The sequence below is a fragment of the Fringilla coelebs genome, assembly GCF_963513975.1.
Source record: "Fringilla coelebs genome assembly, chromosome: Z".
NCBI lineage: Eukaryota > Metazoa > Chordata > Aves > Passeriformes > Fringillidae > Fringilla > Fringilla coelebs.
In genome coordinates, this window is record NC_140031.1 from 26571979 (window position 1) to 26593006 (window position 21028).

General features: G+C 38.9%; 1 protein-coding gene across 1 annotated transcript in view; it reads left to right on the top strand.

The window, feature by feature from the left end:
- The window catches only part of DOCK8 (dedicator of cytokinesis 8), a gene marked incomplete at its 5' end in the record, with an annotated part of 88169 nt that overhangs the window by 34996 nt on the left and 32145 nt on the right, over positions 1-21028 (top strand). Inside the window, 13 exons of the mRNA XM_084224704.1 lie at positions 20-143; positions 377-470; positions 1619-1781; positions 8593-8710; positions 10392-10462; positions 11144-11282; positions 12810-12911; positions 13626-13721; positions 14806-15040; positions 16018-16182; positions 17900-18075; positions 19636-19731; positions 20808-20903. Of these exons, the coding sequence (XP_084080830.1) occupies positions 20-143; positions 377-470; positions 1619-1781; positions 8593-8710; positions 10392-10462; positions 11144-11282; positions 12810-12911; positions 13626-13721; positions 14806-15040; positions 16018-16182; positions 17900-18075; positions 19636-19731; positions 20808-20903 (1675 nt within the window). The remainder of the gene's footprint in view (positions 1-19; positions 144-376; positions 471-1618; positions 1782-8592; positions 8711-10391; positions 10463-11143; positions 11283-12809; positions 12912-13625; positions 13722-14805; positions 15041-16017; positions 16183-17899; positions 18076-19635; positions 19732-20807; positions 20904-21028) is intronic.

Below are 21028 nucleotides of genomic sequence, written 5' to 3' on the forward strand. Positions count from 1 at the left end.
AAGGGAAAGGTTCCAGTAGTGACAAGAGGGCAACACTGCTGCAGGCAAGAAGGCTTTCTGAGAGAGGTTTTAACTCAGAGGATAACTATCCAGCATCAAACTTCAAAACAAACTCTCTGACCGTTAACACCTTCTTTAAACAGGTACTGGATTCTCTTTAGGTCTGATTTCATAAGGGATTTTTTTATCAATGAAATATGAATTGTGTTGGGAAAAGCTACCAGTTATATTTGAGGAGAGATAGAGGACAACTGCAGTCAAGTAAATAGTAAACCACTTGCTTTGGATGCCTTAAGGGCATGGTTCACTCCTGAACCTTTTGTCCATGTTATGAAGTATTGTTACAAAGGTACTGTTTTTGTCTTTCTCTTGGTAGGAAGGAGACAGGCTCAGTGATGAAGATCTGTTTAAATTTTTAGCTGATTTCAAAAGATCGTCTTCCTTGCAAAGAAGAATTAAGACTTTACCAGGTACATAATTAATTTTGGATGGAAGGTGTTATATGTGTTTTTCTCCCCTAAACTGTTCTGTAAATTCCAAACCCAAAACCTATTTGATTTGGGTTTAAAGTCTATAATATGTGCCATTGTGGAACTTCCTGGATTTCTAGTGTCTACCTGAACACAGATGCATTTGTATTTTTTTTCTGCATGAATAAGTATGGAGATTTAGATTTAGCTTGATACTTTTAAATTTTTTTTTCTCCCTAATTTACAGTGTACCTACTGGATATCTTCTGTTAATGTTCAAACTATTTGAAGACAGTTCTTTAAAGAAAATTTCTAGAAATCTTGCTACTTCCCTGCAATGCTTTGAAATGGTTCATATTTTATAGAGAGAGATTAAAATGTGTACACATGTCATCTTAGTTTGGTATTAGAGTCAACATTAGTTAACAAAGTAGAGAAGTACAGGCAGTGTTTAGCTACTGTCAAACACCAGACCAGCTTAATTTTTCTTTTAAATTAAATTACAGTTCAGGCTCTTCTGCATTGTGGAGGAACCTTAAAAAATATGAACTGAGGTCAAAGCTGTTTTTCCTTTTTAGCTGATTGCCAGAAATTACAAGTCTGAGCTCCACAAACGGTTGTAATTTACCACAGCAGAGAATTTAAATTGAAAGTCTGTTTATAGGGGGGTAAATGTTATCAGTATTAACTGTGTAACTGCTCACCACAGAAAGCCCAGTTTTCCTGGTGGGTGGTGCCTACTTTGTCAGAGATTAATTCCAGCAGAATCTGAGGGGGAGGGGGAGTAAGAGACAGCTGTATTAGACAGCACACCTTTTGTTTGTCTCCCAGACAAGTGTTATATTACTTGTGTGTGAAAGACACTAGAACATCATCCAGCATATAATATTCCTTCTTTCTTTCTATTTTCTTTGAAACACTACAGGGTAGACTTAAGAAGCTATGTGTTGCCCTGATTGTGAAGGTCTGTGTGTTGTCTACTTCCTCTGTAACTTTCTGTAACTATGATTTTCTTCTCAGGCAGCCCAAGAACCAGTTCTTTTTTTGCACTGTTGCTATGTAACCTTACATATTGTTTTAATTTTTCTTTTATTATAGACTGATCATTTTTTATATTTTTGTTAAGATTTTGTGATTTGATTTTAAAGGAACACTTAAAGTGGAGATTTCCCCAGCTCCAGAAAACATTGGTTACTGTCTGACACCAGAACTACTCCCAGTGAAGTCATTTTCAGAAAACCGTAATCGCCCTCACAAAGAGATTTTGGAATTCCCAGTTAGAGAAGTGTATGTTCCCCACACCATTTATAGGTAAGAAATAACATATTTTTAGCACTTTTCTGAAAAATGTGATTCAGATTTTTTTTCAGAAATAGAAACTAAAAATATTTTTTAAGAAGGCTAAAGACAATGTGTTAGGCTGATGATTTAATCTTCCTAGCCATTGCAAGATAAAATACCTGCACGATATTCCATAGTGTGTTTACTAATCTAATTGTGTTGTCTTTTGATAAATTTTCTATAACATTTTAAAAAAACTTAAACAATTGTCATTGATTTGGCATCTATCTATCTATCTATCTGTCTATCTATCTATCTATCTATCTATCTATCTATCTATCATCTATCTATCTATTCTCCTATGTGTTAGTTTGGGCTTTTTTCTTTAGATTTTATTATAGTTTATCACTTCTGGTAAATTTTAATGCTCAGTTGTTTCTATTGTTAATTTGAGTCATCTGAGTATCTGAGGAAATAATGTGTTGCTCTATGAACTTTTAAACTATGAATGAGCACTCTACACTATGTAATTTAATTTCTTTAACTCTGTTCTGTTATGATTGTTTCAAAGTGATCACAGTACTCAGTAGCATGCAAGTGAGCAATTCCAATAATTTATTTCTTAATAATCTGGAACATCTGAGTGTCCTATAGGAAATTAACAGCAGAAGAATATGTTTCAAGATGTTTGTGCAGTATTTCATTGTTAGTGAGTGGTGTTATAGTAATAGCTAACAGTAATTCTGATGGGGCGTATTTGCAGTATTATAGATACTGAAATAACTTGAAATAATTACTTTCATCAGACCATTGTGTTAGTCAAGACAAGGGAGCTTCTAACAATAATAGTAGATTATGCTATTCTAAGGGGGATTTCTGATCCCTAAAACAGTAGCTAGATACTGTATTGTATTAGTGGCAAAAATGTGGCTACAATAAGGAATCAAAGAATGAAGTCACAGAATAAACCGGTGTAAAGCTTACTAATTTCTTGCAGTGGAAATTAGCAGAGCCAGCTCTCCCATCTGCTCACCTGACCCAACCCAGGAGGAGAGAAGGACGAGACATAGTTCTGTACAAGTCAGAATTGCACCATGGCAAACTAATTTATTACAGGGAGATAATCCACCTTCACAGTAAACTAGAGATCTGTTTGGCTGTTGGTGACACCTGGATTTGTGTCTCAACTTTAAAGGAAAGCACAAAAGAGGAAGTGGCAAAACTTATCTTAAAATAACAACTTGCAATGTGGTGTCAGCAGGAAATAAGTAAGCTGGTTTGGCTATAACCTCATTAGAAGTTGTGGAGGAGTTACTCCTGCCACAATTCAGTGGTATTCAACCTCCCGAGGGCAGCTCACAGCACCCTCACACACTAAAATGCAGAGAGTTATGGTACTTCTGTCTTCTCTGTGTATCAAAGATAAAACTGGATGGTGGTAGAACTTTAATGCAGACGTTTCTATAGGGAAAGTAGTTTTTATAGAATTGAAAGTGGAAATGTAAATGAATGTGAGCCAAGATGCCTTTTTTTAGTTTAATGAAAAAATAAGACAGAATTTTAACTTTTCTACTCGTTGTCTGGCCCCAGTAAGTGTCAATTCCAATGTGCAGTCTCACAGTGTCTAAAGGTCTGCTTTTAACAAAAACCATTAGCAACTACTGTATTTCTGAGCTGTAACAACAGTTGAGTCTGCACAGAATATTCTCCCTTTGGTTCTCATCAGATTCTCACTTCTGCAACCAGACATAATGAGTATAAAAGCCACCATGCCAATAATTAATTTGTGCTTCTCCTAAAGCAAATTTGGGTGTCTCCACACTATCCTTCCGTTGCCAGGGTGTCTGTATTGAATACATACATCCACATGAGAGGAAATGCTTGCTATCATTCAACAGTCACACTCTTTCAGCAAGAGTTCACACCTTACATGCTTAACCTTTTCTTTTAAATCTCTATTTTGATTTTCACCCTAAGTAAAAGTCATGGCAACATGACAAAGTAGGATTTGTTCAGTCTAAATTGAAATAATGAAGACAACATCTATAAAGAATAGTTGCCTTCATTAATCTTTACATTAATTAGTGAATCAATGGTAATGACATGGCTGACATACATATGTGATGTACGTATGCACTTCCGTATCCTTCTTGAAGTGAGTGGCTCAGAAATACACACAGGATTTGAGGTGTGGCCTCACCAGTGCTGAGTACAGGGGGACAATCCCTGCCCTGCTCCTGCTGGCCACACTGTTGCTGGCACAGGCCAGGATGCCATTGGCCCTCTTGCCCACCTGGGCACTGCTGGCTCACGTTCAGCTGCTGTCACCAGCACCCCCAGCTCCTTTCCCTGTGGGCAGCTTTGCAGCCACTCTGCCCCAGCCTGTGGCACTGCCTGGGGTTGCTGTGACCCAAGGGCAGAACCTGGTACTGGGCTTTGCTGAACCTCACACCACTGGCCTTGGTCCATGATCCAGCCTGCCCAGATCCCTCCATGGAGCCCTATGACTCTTTGCTTAATTCAACGTCATGTAATTCTCATTACTTAGTTTTCCACACGGTGAATACCATTTTGAGTCTGAGATTAAACTAACCCCTAAGGAGTAATAGAGCCAAAGTGTTTCATGTTATTTTATTCCCTTTCTTCTAATCTGGAAAGTAGAATCATCCTGTCTTACTTGAGCAATTTGATAGCATTTAGTCATAGATGTGCGTCATGGCTTGCTAGGGCCTTAAAGGTGATTTAATGTTTTCTGGTTTTTGGATATAAGTCTGCAAACAATTTTTTTTTTCACCAGTGCTATACATGTAGACACTGGGGAGAGAGGTTGTCAAAGGTATTTCAGAGGAATGAATTGTTGATTTTTTTGTTTTGGTTTGGGGTTTTTTTTTTTTTTTTTTGGTTTGTTTAGGGTTTTTTGAGGGGTTTTTTGGTTGTTTTTTTTAATAGATTTGTCCTTTGTGAAAGGAAAAGTGGAGCCTTCTGTTATGTCTTTGAACTCAGGTCTTGCAAGCTTTTTTTTTACTGGTGTAATGCCATTATTTTAAATGATGCCATTTCTGATTTATGCCAGAGAGATCAGCCAGCCCACTTTCTTTGTGCACTGTGAAATTGAGCACTTCTTTTTGTTGTGTACTTACATTTCTTTAATAAAAATATTTCCCTGAAATTGTCAAAACATTCCAAGATTTATTTCTTTCATACCCCTCTATTTTTAATAGGAAAAATCATATAATTTAAAGTTTGTTTGTCATTTTATTTTCTCATTAAATATAAATGAAAATTATGCTGTTTACTGCCACTATGAAATGTTGGTGCTGAGGAAGAGGGATTTGTCACATATCTTCAGCAGTAACTCAGCTTAACCAGGCACAGGAAGTCCTGTCTGTGATAGGGGTAGTACTTAACGCTTAGGGGATTTTTGAAGGAAGGGAAAAAAACCCCTTTTCTTTGTGGTTTCATTTCATTTAATTGCAAACCACTTAGCAATGTTCTCAGACTTGCTGTAGTCTGTGGTGTGAGAGCTGGATGCCTATGCTTTGGTGATAATTATTCTACCCCATCCTTGACTAGTTTGGGGTGAGGAAAGGTTATTGATGAATAACAGTGTCTCACTCCTGTTATTGCTCTCACAGCGCTGTTTACTCCTCTCTGCCTCTCTGCCTGTGAAATCCAGAGAGAGCATGTCTACTACTTGTGAGTCTTCTAAGGGCCCTTTGGTCTAGTTTTACATCTGTCCACCACCTCCTCAGATGATTCAAAATTTTAGCAACGTGAGAAAAATCGTTCAAACTATTTTCCAAATTACCCATCCTAAAATACGGAATTTATGACTCATACACATCCTCTTGTTGAAGTTCTGTCACTGTTCTATTTTCCTAGTCAATGGCTGACTAGAATGGGTTTCCATGTTTGGTTAAGCATTTGTGAGGTGCTTTTTAATTTTTAACCATTTTTTTCCTGAAGACTCCCCACCAAAATTGTGAAAGAATCAACAAATATTGAAAATTGTTACTAATGAGTGCATCAGCTTTTGTGTCTAGTACCATAAGTTTTAAATGTCAATGTTAACTCATCCATCACTCCTCACCTACAGAGCATTCCTGGTTTGTATCAGTAGGGACTACTTGCACATATGTTGAGTTTTGCTCGGTATGGAATTCTCACCGCAGTCATCAGTGAAGATGCCTAATATTCATAAGAAGTTTGAGGTGCACTTGCTGACACGTCACACGAGGCGTAATCTAGCAAACAGAAGGATTCTTTTATGTGCACATATGCACAAGCAGTGTTTACAAACACTAAACAAGAATGGCCACAGACTTGAAACTCTGAATAGATTTTATTTTCACAGAGGATAGGTCTGTGTTGCTTTGCCCATGGGAAGTGATGGGCAAGTCACTGCTAAGCCCCATGAACATGTAGGAAGGTCAGCAAATTTGTATGAGAATTGCCATGTGGTGTCCTGTGCCAAGTCAGGGGAACCCTTAGCTTTCCCAGCAGGTAACTGATTCCAAAACAGTCTCTTATCACTCTTCTGGGTAATTCTCTGATCCAGAGAAGCTGTTGGCATCTGTGCCTCACCCAGCACTCTGCTGGCCTTTGGGACTGTATTCTCAGTGACACTGGGTGTTCTGCCATGGCTTTTGTGGACTCACGCTGTCTCTTGAATAGCTGTTTTGTTTTTTAAGCACATCTGACTGTATCTGGAGGCAGAGTGCTGCACTTTCTGAAGGGAGAGTGAGGGGAGAAATTTGATCACATTGACCAGAAGTATTTGCTATGACATGTTGATATAATAGTTCTGCTCAATGCAGAACCTTGGGGGAGATGCATTGCCTTCTGGAGCCCACCACATCCTTATGTGCATCCTACTTGTCCAGTTATTTAAAAGACAGCAGTATTTGCTGCCCCAATGCCCCTGCTAACTGCCATGTGAAAATGCTCCTTGTCATTGCTTCCCCTCAGGCTTTTGTATATGGATGGAGTGCAGGCAGTAGCGCTAAGGCAGTGGTCAGCAACAATATATACCTGTGTGAGGGAACATCTTTTGATCATCATCGCACCTTCCTGCTTTAGATGTCAGCCATCACTTTCATCTCTGCAGGATATCCAGAGTCAGCATTTGCCTCTGTTCTTCCTCGGTGCTGGTGGGTTTAATACACTTGTAAGCAAGATCCCTAAAACTGCTTCAGCATAAATGGCACAAGCTTTGGCTTTTCAGTCCAGTACTTGCTGGAATAATGCTTCATCGGTTGTGTAGTCAGCAGAGAGCTCTCTGTGTTTTTACATATCTTTCATCTCAAGTCACTTCTAAAAGTAAAATCCAGTGCTCAGGTACATTATATAGATTTGTGACATCTTGTCCTAGTCTGCAGATTAATGAAGCAATGGCTGTATTATTCACCCTTCCCTACATGTATTTCTTCACTTCTGGCAGATGTAGTGTTGACAATATCCTTCATTTAGTATGTCAGTCCCCCAAGTATTATTCAGTAGAGGTTACCGATATATTTCGCTCTTTCACTTAGCTTTCCTTAACATGATCTGGGAGAGAATTTAGCAAAGCAAAACTTGTACATAAGGTAGTAAGGAAGAGTGCACTAGTGTGACAGGCAGAAGTACCATTCAGAATGAAGGGAAAGGCAAATTAAAGCAATTTCTTTTACTAAGGTATGCCATGTGCCACGTAGCGCATGTTGGTTGAAAAGAGTAGATTGGACTGTGCAATTGAACGGTACTGTCATGTTGGAACACATGGAAATCAGAAGAGTAAACCACAGTTTTCCTGGTCTTGGGATACAGTAAATGGAAGATGGACTGTCTGACTTAATGACAATATTCTCCAAGGCTGCTTGACTTTTTCAGCTGGCGGTGGTACTGAGGAGAGATCTGTTATAAGGAGAGGGCAGTTCTGTGTGCAGCTTCTGACTGCCAGAGAAGAAAAGAAATCATGAAAGTTCATGAGTAGTCCTCATTGCTTCTCACTGAAAGCTAGCGTGCTTCCTCCAACACTAGTCTTAATCCTTACACTCAGAGGACAAACAGTGAGAAACCTTTATCAGACTGGGAAAACAAGACAGCAAATAGACATAATCGTGATTCCAGAATATCTGTATAATCCATGCCTACCTGAAATCTCAGATTTGCCATAAATTTCACCAGAGAAAAATCAATAAATTTTTTTACTCTTCTATTGGAATTATACATCAGAAAATCACCTATGCTGTCAAATTCCCTACAGAAATTAAAGGTGTTTTTTATGTTTAGTGATACGTTCATGTACGGAAGTTAGTAAACAGCAAAGTATGCTATATTTTCAATCATTCATATTCATTACTAATAAGAGATAGCTTAAAGAATTATTGTTTCAAATTTTCTTATTTGTATTTATTCAGGTTCATTGATACTGCTTTTTGGTTTGTGTAATCTAGAAATAGATAACTTCTTTTTTGCTATAATGTATGAACTTCAGTTGTTGATTTCCTTGTTTTTATCACCTCTGAGTAATTCTTTCCCCCTTCCAATATCTGATCACATCTGAGAAAGGAACTGCTTTCTCAAGAGATTCCTGCTTTCCATTACATCAAGCAAAGATAATAGTTTGTTTGTAACACAACATAGCTTAGTGTAGGTGAAACCTTAAACATAAGATGTTCTATGTGTCACACCAAGAAATTATCTTTTATTTGTGGACTTCTGAAATTGCGTTCTGACAGATCTTTTGCTATGTAGGTGGAATTGAAGGACAGGGAGAGGAATGAGCAAGATGCTAATTTGTGCACTTAATTTTCAAGCAGGAATGCTTTCATTTACCAATTCTTCCTAATCTTTCTTCCAGAAATCTCCTATATGTCTACCCTCAGAGGCTGAATTTTGCTAACCGACTGGCTTCTGCAAGGAACATTACCATCAAGATCCAATTTATGTGTGGTGAAGACCCATCCTGTGCAATGCCGGTAATAAATGCTGAGATTTCGTAGCAGGCTTTTGTTTACATGCATTCCTGAGAAACCTCAGAAGACAGTAGCCATTATTTATTTCCCATCACCTCAGTTTCTAATGGGGCTTTAGAAAGCCTAACACAGAGAGCTTGAGAAGCTCCTTCTCATCCTAAAGCAGGGCAATACTCCTTACCCACAACAAAAAAGATTTTTTTGAAATTCTAGTGGAACCAGAGGTATGTTGCTCTCTCTTATCTACATCTTCCTACCCTGTTTTGAGAAGAATGACATAATATCCCATCAGTATCATGCTGGAATTTCTAAGGGTATAATTCACAGAGCTTCAGAGACCTTTTAAGAATGATGTCTATTTTGCAGGGTAACTGCTCTGTATGCACTATGTTTACACAAGTGCTCAGGTATTATGCTGGAAGGTAAAAATTGGGATCTTCATTGCCTGAACATGAATGGATGCACAATTATGTGGTGTAGGTAGAGCTTTCCATGTTTGAAACACACTGTGTAATAGGGCATACATGAACACTACTAGCAGAGCAGACAGTCCTGTCTATGTTCAGGTTATTCAGGATCTCTGAATAACCTGAACATAGGATCACTGTAAGATCCTCTATTCAGCTTTACCAAGCTTCAGAGATTCAGTGTGAAGTGTTCTAACCCAGATGCCTTCCTCAGCCCAATTTTTTTTTATATTTTCAAGACATTGCTGTTGGCTACTTGAGAATGACATTGAGACAAAAATCTTCTGTAATTTTGTGTGTTGGAGAAGGAAAACAATGAATGGAAATATTATATTGAGGAAACTTCAGTCCAACAATCTGTTGGGCCAAGGACTATCACCCAACCAGCCCTTATCAGTGTGCTGACATTGTTTAGTATATACTTCACAGCCTTGCTCCACATAACCTGTGGATCTGAAATCAGAGCATTAGCAGTGTTTCCCAAGCTGCATTTCTTCCAGAGCTAGAGCTTTGCCATGTGAATGTAACATCTTCTTTTGCACAATACTGCATTGTTGTTATGATTAGGTTTTGACAAATGGTTAGGACAGACACAGTTCATCTGTCTTCTCTCTCCACTGTAAGTGATCTTCCTCTCAATAGGTATATAACGATTTGCACAGTGCAGAGATTCTTGTCTAAGCTCATCACCCAGGGCTCCCTTTAAATTATTTGATTTCAAGGCCTTACCATAGACATGTGTCATAGGAAAGCAAATCTAGCACCAGAAATGCCTATTTTTTTTCATTGATTTTAAAGGGACTTTGCACCTCTAAGGTAAGGTGAGATTTAGTTGTAACCTGAATGAGCAGGTTACAACTGGAAAATAAAACTCCTAAAAATACTTTTTATTCGACTTTTTAGCACTTAGATAAAGGCAGTGTGACATCATGTAAGTGGCTTACCATAACTTTTTTCGTATGATTCCTAAGCTTTTAGTTAATGACTAAAGAATGTGATGTGAGGTAGTCAGTGACTTAGAAATAAGTCTGCTCCATTTTCCTGGTGTTTTACCCTGAATGGAGTGTGGGGAAGGCGCTTGGTAATAAGACATTTATGCCAACAAGATAAGATAACATTGAGGAGTCATTTTACATCTTTAGATACTGTCTTAAAGTTTACACAAGATGATGACAAATAAATGCTGTAGTCCTGATTTTTTGTTCTTCTTAATGTAGGTAATTTTTGGGAAATCTTCAGGTCCAGAATTTGTCCAAGAAGTATACACAGCTATCACATATCATAACAAGTAAGTGTTGTTGCTGTCTACTCATATGACTTAAGTGTTAATCATGATCTCTCTATGTAATTGGTACCCTGCATAGCTCATCAAGGAATGGCATTTTAAACATTTATGTTTTGTGCAATTTATCATATCTAATTTGGATTGCTACATTCATTTGCATAAGTGGCTGTTGTAGAAGCGACCTTTGCTTTTCCTGTTTGAAGTTTTTAGTAGTTGAGAATATTCCTACTATGATGACTCAGGAGCAGGAACAGGAAGCAGCACAACTTTTAAGATCATTCACTTCAATGAATTCATAGAGCCAAAAGAGCTGAAAGGACAATCTCATTCTCATAAATAAGAACTTGGGATTTAGGATTTGCAGAATACTTATGCAAAAATCCAAAACAGAGATTGAAACCTAGGGATAGATGGAAGCTGAATCTGTCCAGCTGATACTGTCTCTTTTCTTCTGATTCAAAGCAGTAGATTGTTCATAAATATAACTTCCAGATTCATAATGCATAAAAATATTTCAGGTTCATAAAAATGTGTGTGTATATATGTATACTTTGTTTAATTCAGCTCTGGTTTTAGAATTTATCTGGTTTTATAACCATAGCATCTAAAAGCCAGCCGGCAAATTTGCCTCTTGCTCATTCTTGCACTTATGCTGGAAACGTGCTTGGCATTTCTTTTTAACAGATCCCCTGACTTTTATGAAGAAGTGAAAATTAAGCTGCCAGCAAAACTCACAGAGAAACACCATCTACTGTTCACATTCTACCACATCAGCTGCCAACCAAAGCAAGGAGCGTCTGTTGAAACCCTCATAGGATATTCAGTAAGTTCCGTGTGATACATAAGAGTGGGTGTGTGTGGGTGCATGTCTGTGTGTATCCCAGGCAGACTCTCTGCGTGTCAAGAATTTTGTCATTTATTCCTTTTCTGGTTATGGCAATACATCGAAATGAGTGGAAGATCTTAGTGTGGATTCATAAAAACTAGATGCCACCTGAGATGTGTTACATCCCCATTGTATAATTTTACTGTTTTAACTGTCTTTGAATTTAATGAATTCACTTGAATCAACTGAAATATGCACCTAAATATTTGTGACAACAATGCCTTATAGCATGTAGTCTCATTCTGTTACATCCTATTTATTGCCAAAAAAACCCCTAAACCATGCATAAGTACAATTATTACTGTTACCATGTTCATACATGAGTAACAACTAATGTAATAGTTTGATTTAGGTTTTACATGGCACTTCATTTCTGCTCTAAATTGTCTTTTATCCACATAAAAATTTAAAAACCAGAAAGACTCTAAAAGCTAAAATATAATTCTCTTGTCTTCTTTATCTTCATGTTGAGACTAGAATGTCTTAGATTAAGAAATACATGTATTGTATGTAGAGTATGTAGAAACTACATGATGTAGTCTCTCTGACCTATTTCTTTATCAAACAGTATTTTTTACTGCTGAGATTTAATCTAAAAGGAAAGTATTGAAGATGACGTTTTCAGATTTTAAATCATCCTACAGCTCTGGTCAGCAATTGGGATGTGGAGCCAGACAAGTACTTTCCATTTGTTCTTGCTATGAAGTTTGGGAGGACGTTGTGTTTGTGTATTTTTGCTTTTTTGCTTGTTTGCTTGTTTGTTTCTTTGCTGGATTTTGGAGTTTTTAAACCACAGTACTGAGAATCCTTTCAAATGGACTTTATTTTATGGACAGTTACAGTCCCACCAATGTCAGTGGGGGTGTTAAGAAATAAATTAGTTCACGACCAAGATCTGACATAGGTGAGGACTTAATTTTCAAGTGTCTGTTCACCTATTACAAAATGTTTCTGCCCTGTGGTATTCAAATGCCCAGCCTCTTTCAGATTTATATAAAATAATAAATATGTCCAAATATCAGTGCAGGGATATGACATGTCAGTCTGGTATGGTGATCACAAGGAAGACATTCAATTTAATTCCAGCAAAACTTTAGTTGTTGATTTGCTTCAATACCAAGAATCGGTGTATTCAAGATACATGATTTTTTAAATCAAAACATGGACTCCACTAAATCCTTCTGATAGGATTTATTAGAAAAATGTGTGCCACACATGAGAAGCTCTGTGTTTGTTTTCTTCAAAACAGATGGTTTGTAAAGTAGCTTTGTACATTTTTCTACAGTAGCTATCAGCTATCTTTGAATTTAAAATACAAAGAAATTACTGTTGAATGGGTTAGACCAGAGAAGCCTAAGTCAATATCTCATTTGTTTTTTGTTGACTGTATCTAGCAAATTAAATAAATGGGTCTAATCATATATCATCAGGAATATTGCTGTGTTTTCTCTTCATTTGTTTCAGTGGCTGCCAATTCTATTAAATGATCGTCTTCAAACTGGACATTATAGTCTTCCTGTTGCATTGGATAAACTGCCTTTGCACTATTCAATTCACTCTCCTGAGGTAACAAACAAAATTATTAAAAGATAGTATTTTCTTAATGTAGGAGAACAGTATAAGTGTTTCACAAACTAACATTGCTGTCTGCTGGTAGGCAGTGCCTCCTTTTTGTTCTTTAGAAGAGGAAAGTCAAGAAAAATGTTGTTGTTGTTATTGTCAGTGGTGTTAATATTTTATATAATTATGCTGGTTTTTTAGAAGTTAGCTATGCAAGAAAATTCTTGTGAATTGTCTAATCAGGAATACATTTGCTTCGAGAGTGTCAAGGCAATAATTCGATTTCTTCCACAGAATAATTTGGTTTGGTTTTTTTTCTGTGACTTTGTGGGAAGGGGAGTAGAAATGGAATCAGGTATTACTGGAGCAGAAAACTGCTCTCAGTAAACATGGCATGAAGGAAATTTGCACCACATCGCCACAGAATGCCTTTGGCAATGCTTTGACCAGGAAATTTTAGCCGTAACAAGATGTGTATCTACATGGTCTGTGCCAGACATCCAGCTGAAATTGTCTAAATTTCCCTGTTCAGTGCATCAGCTTCTGTCCAAATGTCTATGAGAACAAAGAGATGCTTAGCTGTCATCCTCTGTATAGCACTGAATTTGGATGTCTAAAATGAAGTGAATAGTGGGAATACTCTATAGACCCTCATGTAAACAGACTTTCTGTTTGAGCATTAAAAGGAAGTTGATTCCCTTTTTTTTTTTTTTGTCACAGAAAATTCCATCTCAGACACCCCCTATAAAGTGGGTTGAAGGACACAAGGGCGTTTTCATTGTTGAAGTTCAAGCTGTGTCATCTGTTCATACCCAGGTAATGCATCAGAAGTAACACACAGCTGTAGTTTCATTTCAAAGAAAATTCAGATGTCCAGGCCAATTTAGCAGGTTTATGAAACTGAGGTGTTTTGGCCCGCACAGTTAAAAAAAAAAAATTAGGAGCTATGGAAATAACCTGATGCCGTCTGTGAATGAAATCCTTTGGTGAAATTCAATCTATTGGTGGAAGTGAACAAATGAGCACTCCTGGCAGCAAGTCACATGGAACAATAGGGAGCCTGGTGTCCTCTCAGCTCAGCAGGGGTCTGTTCAGGCTGTGATTGGAAGGTGCTGGCAGGGCACACTGCCAGTTTCTGCAGGCTGCATCTTCTGTTCTTCAAGACTAGTTCAGACAATGTGTCCACACCTCCAAAGACATAGCTCTGCCCTGCCTCCATTGACAGGTTATATATGGCTGGTATGTGTTAAGCAGCTCACTCGTCAATGCCCTGTGCTTTGGGGACACGAGCTTAGCGCTGGGTGACACCTCAATGATTCCCATCATTTAAATGCCATGGGAAATTGGATCTTTGCCCGTCTTACTGAGATGCTGGGTTGAGGCAGGTCAGCTTTGTTTTGTTTCTGCTGCTTTTCCCTTATCCTATTCTAGTTAATCCTAGTAAATATATCCTAACAGCTGAAGGCCCTATGTTTGAAGCAGGTCCATCACCCCTTTGCAGCATGTTTTTTAAATGTAAGTAGGGCATAATCATATGGCACATAGCTTGCAGGTAGCTGGAACTCAGGTGTGAGTGGCAGAAGGACTATGATGTGACAGAGTTTATCAAATAGAAGGAATAGTCTTTTCATTAAATGAAGTGATCAGTTTAGTGAGGGCAATAACTTTCCTGCCTGTAAGCTGATCTCACCACAGTCTGAATTTGAACCATATGAATAGGAGCAAACAAAGCACTGTGACAGCTGCTTTACAAGTTGATCACTCAGAGCGGCCACTACTGAACACCAGAAGGGCAAAAATCTTTCCTTTCATCCTATGAGGTGGTATGATCAGGCTTTTCTTAGGTAGAGCTAGCCTGAAATATATCAACTTGTTAACTGTGAGTGCACTGTGTTTGCAGGACAACCATCTGGAGAAGTTCTTCACCTTGTGCCATTCTCTGGAAAGCCAAGTGACATTCCCCTTTCGAGTGATGGATCAGAAGATTACAGAGGCTTCACTGGAGCATGAATTGAAACTCAGCATTATCTGCTTGAATTCTTCACGCCTTGAACCTCTTGTCTTATTTTTGCATTTGGTACTAGATAAACTTTTCCAGCTGGCTGTACAGCCTATGGTCATAGCTGGCCAGACAGGTATTCACTGGTTCACGGTCTTCAAGAGGCTTTGCAAGCAACCTAGATATGTGGGGGAAATGCTTGCTGAAATATTCAGGCTTCAATTTAGTATTTAGGGTAGCACACTTCAGAAAGAGTTGTGCTGCTCAAGACAGAGTTTCACTGCACAATTTAATCAGGCTTAATGGAGTTGCTGCCTTTTCTCCTTTCCCCCTGCATTTAAGACTCTTAGTCTCTGGTTGGAAGGTACATTAAACTGTAGTAATTTACTTATCTGAAAATATAGGTCAGAAAGTGGTTGTGGTTCAACTTTGTTTGCAATTGAGTTGTTTTGCAATAAAACACCAGCAAAATCATTATCCTACAACTGACACTGCTGTCTGCATCATATCCTCTGCCCAAAGATCTTTAGACAGAGTTGAGTGAGCACAAACCCAGAGAATATAATAGTAAACACTGATTTTTGTTTTACTGAGATGCCAGTTGCCCATAACATATGTTAAGGCTGGAAGAATGGCATATTTGCATACAGTGGTGTAGGTAATATCCTATCTCATTCAGATAATCAACATCTGTCATCCACTACATTATTTGTGCTAAAGCCTGCTAGCTTATATTTCTCTGTCAGCTGGAGACTAATGAGTCTTAGTATTCTGCAAGAAGAAAGTTTATAGGAAATGTGTGAAAGCTGCTAGAAATGTAATTAACAGTTTTATGTTAATTACAGTTTTAATGTTAATTAACAGGTTTATGTTAATAGGGCAAAGTAACAGAATACCAGTGATTTGGTTGAAAGTCAATGGGTCTGCTAAAGAGTGTTTATTGGCCTGTGTAGACTTTGGGTCTGGACAGGCATAGCAATTGCTGTCTAAAACTCTAAATTTGTTAAGGACTGGATTGAATCTTGCAAGATTAGTTGTTGATTTAAAGAATGTCCTCACTTAATTATGTTATACCCTTCAGTGCTGACTCTAATTCTTGTCTTTGTTCCACAGCCAACTTCTCACAGTTTGCCTTTGAGTCTGTGGTTGCAATAGTGAATAGTCTCCACAACAGCAAAGAGCTGAGCAAGGATCAGCATGGAAGGAACTGTCTCCTGGCATCTTATGTGTACTATGTATTTCGTCTGCCAGACCCACAAAGAGAAGTGGTCAAACCAGGTATTGTCGTGCAGGGGTTGCAGAAGTATGCTGTTCAGCATGGCACTTTTGAGAGAAGGACTTAAGGCACTGACCTTTAAGATAGCAAACACTTCTCATACCCAGACTGTATACCATTTAAGCACTGAACTGTTCTGATTTTTCTCAGAGGTAGATCAGGAATATCAGGACTGCAAAGAGCAATATGAATTTACCCCAATAATCTCCATCCTTCAGTTATTAATTTAAGATGAAGGGTTGATGTGAGAGGTTTCCACAACTACAAGCCATGTTGTAGCTTCATGAAGATGAATGCAAGGGAGATTGCCTAAATTGAAGCTTTTTCTTGAAGAACTTCTTCCACAAGTTAAAATGGCCTTAAGATGCCGATTTTTTACTGACCTGTACTAAATACCTTCCATGCAAAGTAACCTACTGCCAAGTGGTACAGGGCCGAGCTCACCCAATATCTACTTTGCATTAAGGATGCCATTGGAGGATAAAATACTGTAAGTACAGCAGGTTTAAACAGGTGATCTTTCTCCTCTTCTCAATCCTGGTGAGGCCATACCTGGAGTGCTGTGTCCATCTCTGAACTCCCGAGTACAAGAGAGACATGAACGTGTTGGACAGAGAAGGGCCAAGGGTCAACAAAAATGACAAAGGGTCTGGAACATCTCTTCAACAATGAAAGGCTGAGAGAGCTGGGCTCTTCAGCCTGGAAAAAAGAAGCCTCAGGGAGCAGGCTTCAGTGTATACAAAGAGCTGAAGGGAAAGTGCAGAGACAGACCCTGGCCATTTCCAGTGGCACCCAGTGCAAGATCAGAGGCAGTGGGCACACACTGAAACAGAGACATCATGAGGAAACACTTCCTCTGAGGGGGACTGAGCACTGGTACAGGTTGGCCTGAGAGGTTGCCCAAGTCTCTCACCTTGGAGATAGTAGAAAGCCACCTGGTTGTAGTCCCAGGCAACTGACTCAAGGTGACCCTGCTTGATCAGAGGGATTGGACTAAATGGCCTTCAGTGGGCCCTTCCAACCTCAACCATTCTGGTATTCTGGCGCAATCATTATCCTAAACCCTATAGGATTCATTTGATTAATTGGTATATGTTCAATGATTTACCACAAGCAGCTGTGCTGTGGGAGCTAAAGGTATGTAGGCCTTTTTCTCTTTTGAATATTAATATAAATCCCCCATAAAGCACAATTAGACTGATGTTGGGATATGCAAAAATCTGCGAGCTCACATACACTTGGGCATTTTTTGTCCTGGAGAAACAACGTCTGCAGTGAAACTGAAAACTAGATATCATTTAGTGAAATTCCTGATGGCAATGCTCCCTGCTTCCTTAGATGCTTCAAAAACGGTATTAAATCATGTACTGAAGGTGGTATTTTGTGTTTAGGCCTGTGAATATTGTCTTAATCTACAGCAAATTAAAAAGAGCTAATGGGAAGAAAGAACCATTGTAATAGTGCTGCTACTTAGGTAACCCTATTAATCTTTTGGTACTGCTTGTGCAATCACCCTGTTAGCTGTTGACTGGGATAATATCAGTAACTTCTCTTTCAATGCCTGTGTAGATTGCTAATGAAGCTGCTGGTAGTGGGTTTTTCAGGAGCTTTATTCTTTTCAAAATGCTGATAACACCACTGAGCAAAACCGGCTTGAACCTGATGTTTGTCTCATATATATGTCCTTTAGTCTTAATTCAAACATCTCACCTGTGGCAGGTGGAGGCAGCAGTGCCGTTTCAACAGAATCTCGTTATTACACCTTTGGACGCACTTCTGCAGTGTCTGTTGGAAGTAAACTCCTGCAGAGCCGAGTGATAAGCTGTAGCAATCCTGACATCACTGCTACGCAAGCTGCTAATGATGAGGAGGTCAAAAACATCATGTCATCCAAGGTAAGAGGACAAAGTCAAATATCTGAAGAATGGTATGGTGCAAAACCTAATTATCTTGAATTTGTCTTTGAAGGTTGGATTTGCTCCTTGTAAATTAACTGTATGTATCACCAGGAGCATTTTCTGTTTATCTGATGTGGCATAAATGCATGTTAAATCTCATTGGGAAATTCTGATGTCTCTTACCAGTGGAGAGCAAGAGGTGAGAACTCTGTCTCTTGTTTGTGACTTAGACACTTCCCAGAGGCATTTGCTTTTTTTGGCTTGCCTCGCTCTCCTGTTATTCCAGATATTCGAGTTCTGTTCACAGCTGGTGACCTGGTCTGGTCCGAGTCACAGACTCAGTGCAGGGGCAGTAGTCAATTATATGACAGCAGCACTCTAGCTTTATATCAGCTACAGTGCAGATGCCATGTGCATAATTTACACCTGGGTCTTTCCAAATACTTCATTCAACCACTGGGTGAAATACAACCTTCCTCTTCATTCTCATCCACTGCTACATATACTACCAATGGCTTGCAGGAGAGTACGGTTGAGAACATCCAAGAGGAAGGATTTTGTTTCCCTGAGTGGCACTGGGTGCTCACTGATCTACGGCATCCCAGCCCGCCAAAACCTAGAGTTTGCCGCTCAGCTGGAGCTGGGAAGCTGTGCCTCTGGCAAAAGCAGGATTTTTTCTCCTGTGCAAGGAGCCTGTTGCTAGTTGCAGCCCTGGCAGAGCTCTACAGCAATACATCTGATGAGGTCTGAACTGTATCTCGCCCCCTCACTTTCTTTGAGTGTTATATATGTAAAATATTGCTTCTCAAGTAGGTTATTTTCAGAAATATTTTGAAGTCGTTTCTCTATTGAATGAGCATGTGCCTCTCCATCTAAAATGAATAGGTACTGGTCTTCAGCTAATTAAATAAGAACTAGTAAGATACACAGGCTTTGACAATTTATTTGATTTGTTCCTATGTGCATATATATCTATCCATAGCAATTTTTAATAATGTTAATTTGAATTTTATGACTTTTACTCTAATGTACTGTGTCCTGGGGGGGGAAGTAAAACAGAGCTCAAGGCATTTTTCCAAATTAATACTAAATTAAAATGTTTGATATTACAGCTTCATCACATTGATAAATGTAGAAATTTACAACTGGTTACTGCCATTTCACTGCATTTTAAATTGTCATAACTTTTAATGGAAGGAAGGACTTCAAGGGGCTAACTCTTTTCGATGTAGAGCCGGGGATAAACTCACACCTTTGAAGGGTGAACCGTATTCCCCAAAGTACAGCTGCAGTGCTGCCATTGGGCACACGATGGCAGTGCATTTGCACCTTGCTGCTGCTGCTGCTGCTGCTACTGCTGCCTGTCAGGTGGTTTTCGGCTTTGAGTGGGAAGGGGGATAGGAAGAAGGTAAGAGAAGAACTGTTTAGATGATTGTATGTGCATACCTTAAAAAAAAACCAAACAAACCCCTGACCGCAAGTGATTTCTTCTATGTTAATTAGATTAAGTTCGTTATGGATTCACTATTATGTATTTCTTCCATCTGTGCCCCCCAGCCTGTGGACCACAGCTCCAGTCGGATGTCTTACTATATTGAAGGAACAAATGACATGTCAAGCATTTGTGCAAGCACAAGACCAACCAGTAAAAAGGTAGGCTATGGCCTATGCATGAGGAAACTCCTTGCAGAACCTGGAGCTTCCTGAGGTAGTGCTGAGAATTAGCCCTTCTAAATGTGGAGAGGGAAGCAACAGAACAAAGTATCAACCAGTTTTATCAAACAAGGAATTAATAATGAGATATTGAATCTGTGGGTAAACAAACTTTTTTGCTTCTGTTCCAGAGTCTTTAGATTCTTTATCCAGGACAGATTTAGACAAGTATCAGCTTGTCTAAATCCTCCTGTTGTTCTCTTTCTCGAGGTCTTAGAGCTTCTGTCATTTTCCACTGCTGTTTACCTTTGGATTCATGTCTTTACGTGTTACAGTAAACTCCATTCAGAAGTAGTAGCCTCCTCTTTCTTCTGTAAAGAATTATTTTCTTTGTCTCTTTTTGTAGCTGTTAGAACCAAGCTTTTTGTAGTCCAGATTTGAATTTCCTAAAAGTTTAGATAATTGGGATTGTGTCTCTTGTGTTCAGATCTCACTGTAAAAAGTCTCCAACTACAAATGTCTGTACAAATGTACAAATGTAGTTGTACAAATGTACAAATGTACATTTGTAGTTGTCTCCAACAAATGTACAAATGTACAAATGTAGTTGTCTCCAACTACAAATGTCTGTACAAAGTCTGCTGTGGTTATTGCACTGTCTTTCTCTTCCACCACAGAATCAATTTTTTACCTTTTACCTTCTCTCAGAAAAACATAGATGTGCTAAACAAAAATGCTTAGCAGGTAGCGGGAAACATGACTGCTCCCTATTGAGCACACAGACAATGACCTGAGAATGGTCCAAAGGCATTTCCCTCTTCAGTTATCTACAGTTCTGGATCCACAGAAAAATGGGTCCCTAAGTCTGTTTGCCAACAGCATTCATTTTGGTGAAATGAGTGCTGTTGGCAAACAGACTTAGGGATCTTCTGCCTTCTGATCTTGCAAGGATGCCCATACATCCCATCTGGCTGCTTTCCCTCCAGTATGGAAAAGTTTCCCGCAGGGAAGATGTTGAAAATGAAAGTTGAGTTGATTGAAAAGCCATTTTCCAACAGTCTGTGTTTATTATGTAGCATTTCCATGAGGAACTGGCATTGCAGATGGTGGTCAGCACGGGCATGGTGAGAGAATCAGTCTTCAAGTATGCTTGGTTCTTCTTTGAGCTCCTGGTAAGACTCAACAGTGGTATTTTACAATTAGTTAATGGTCACATGTAGTAGATTCTCCAGGCACAAATTCAGCTGGGTGGTGACCTCTTCCGTTATTCTGTGCTGTGTAAAGGAGAGGTTTCAAA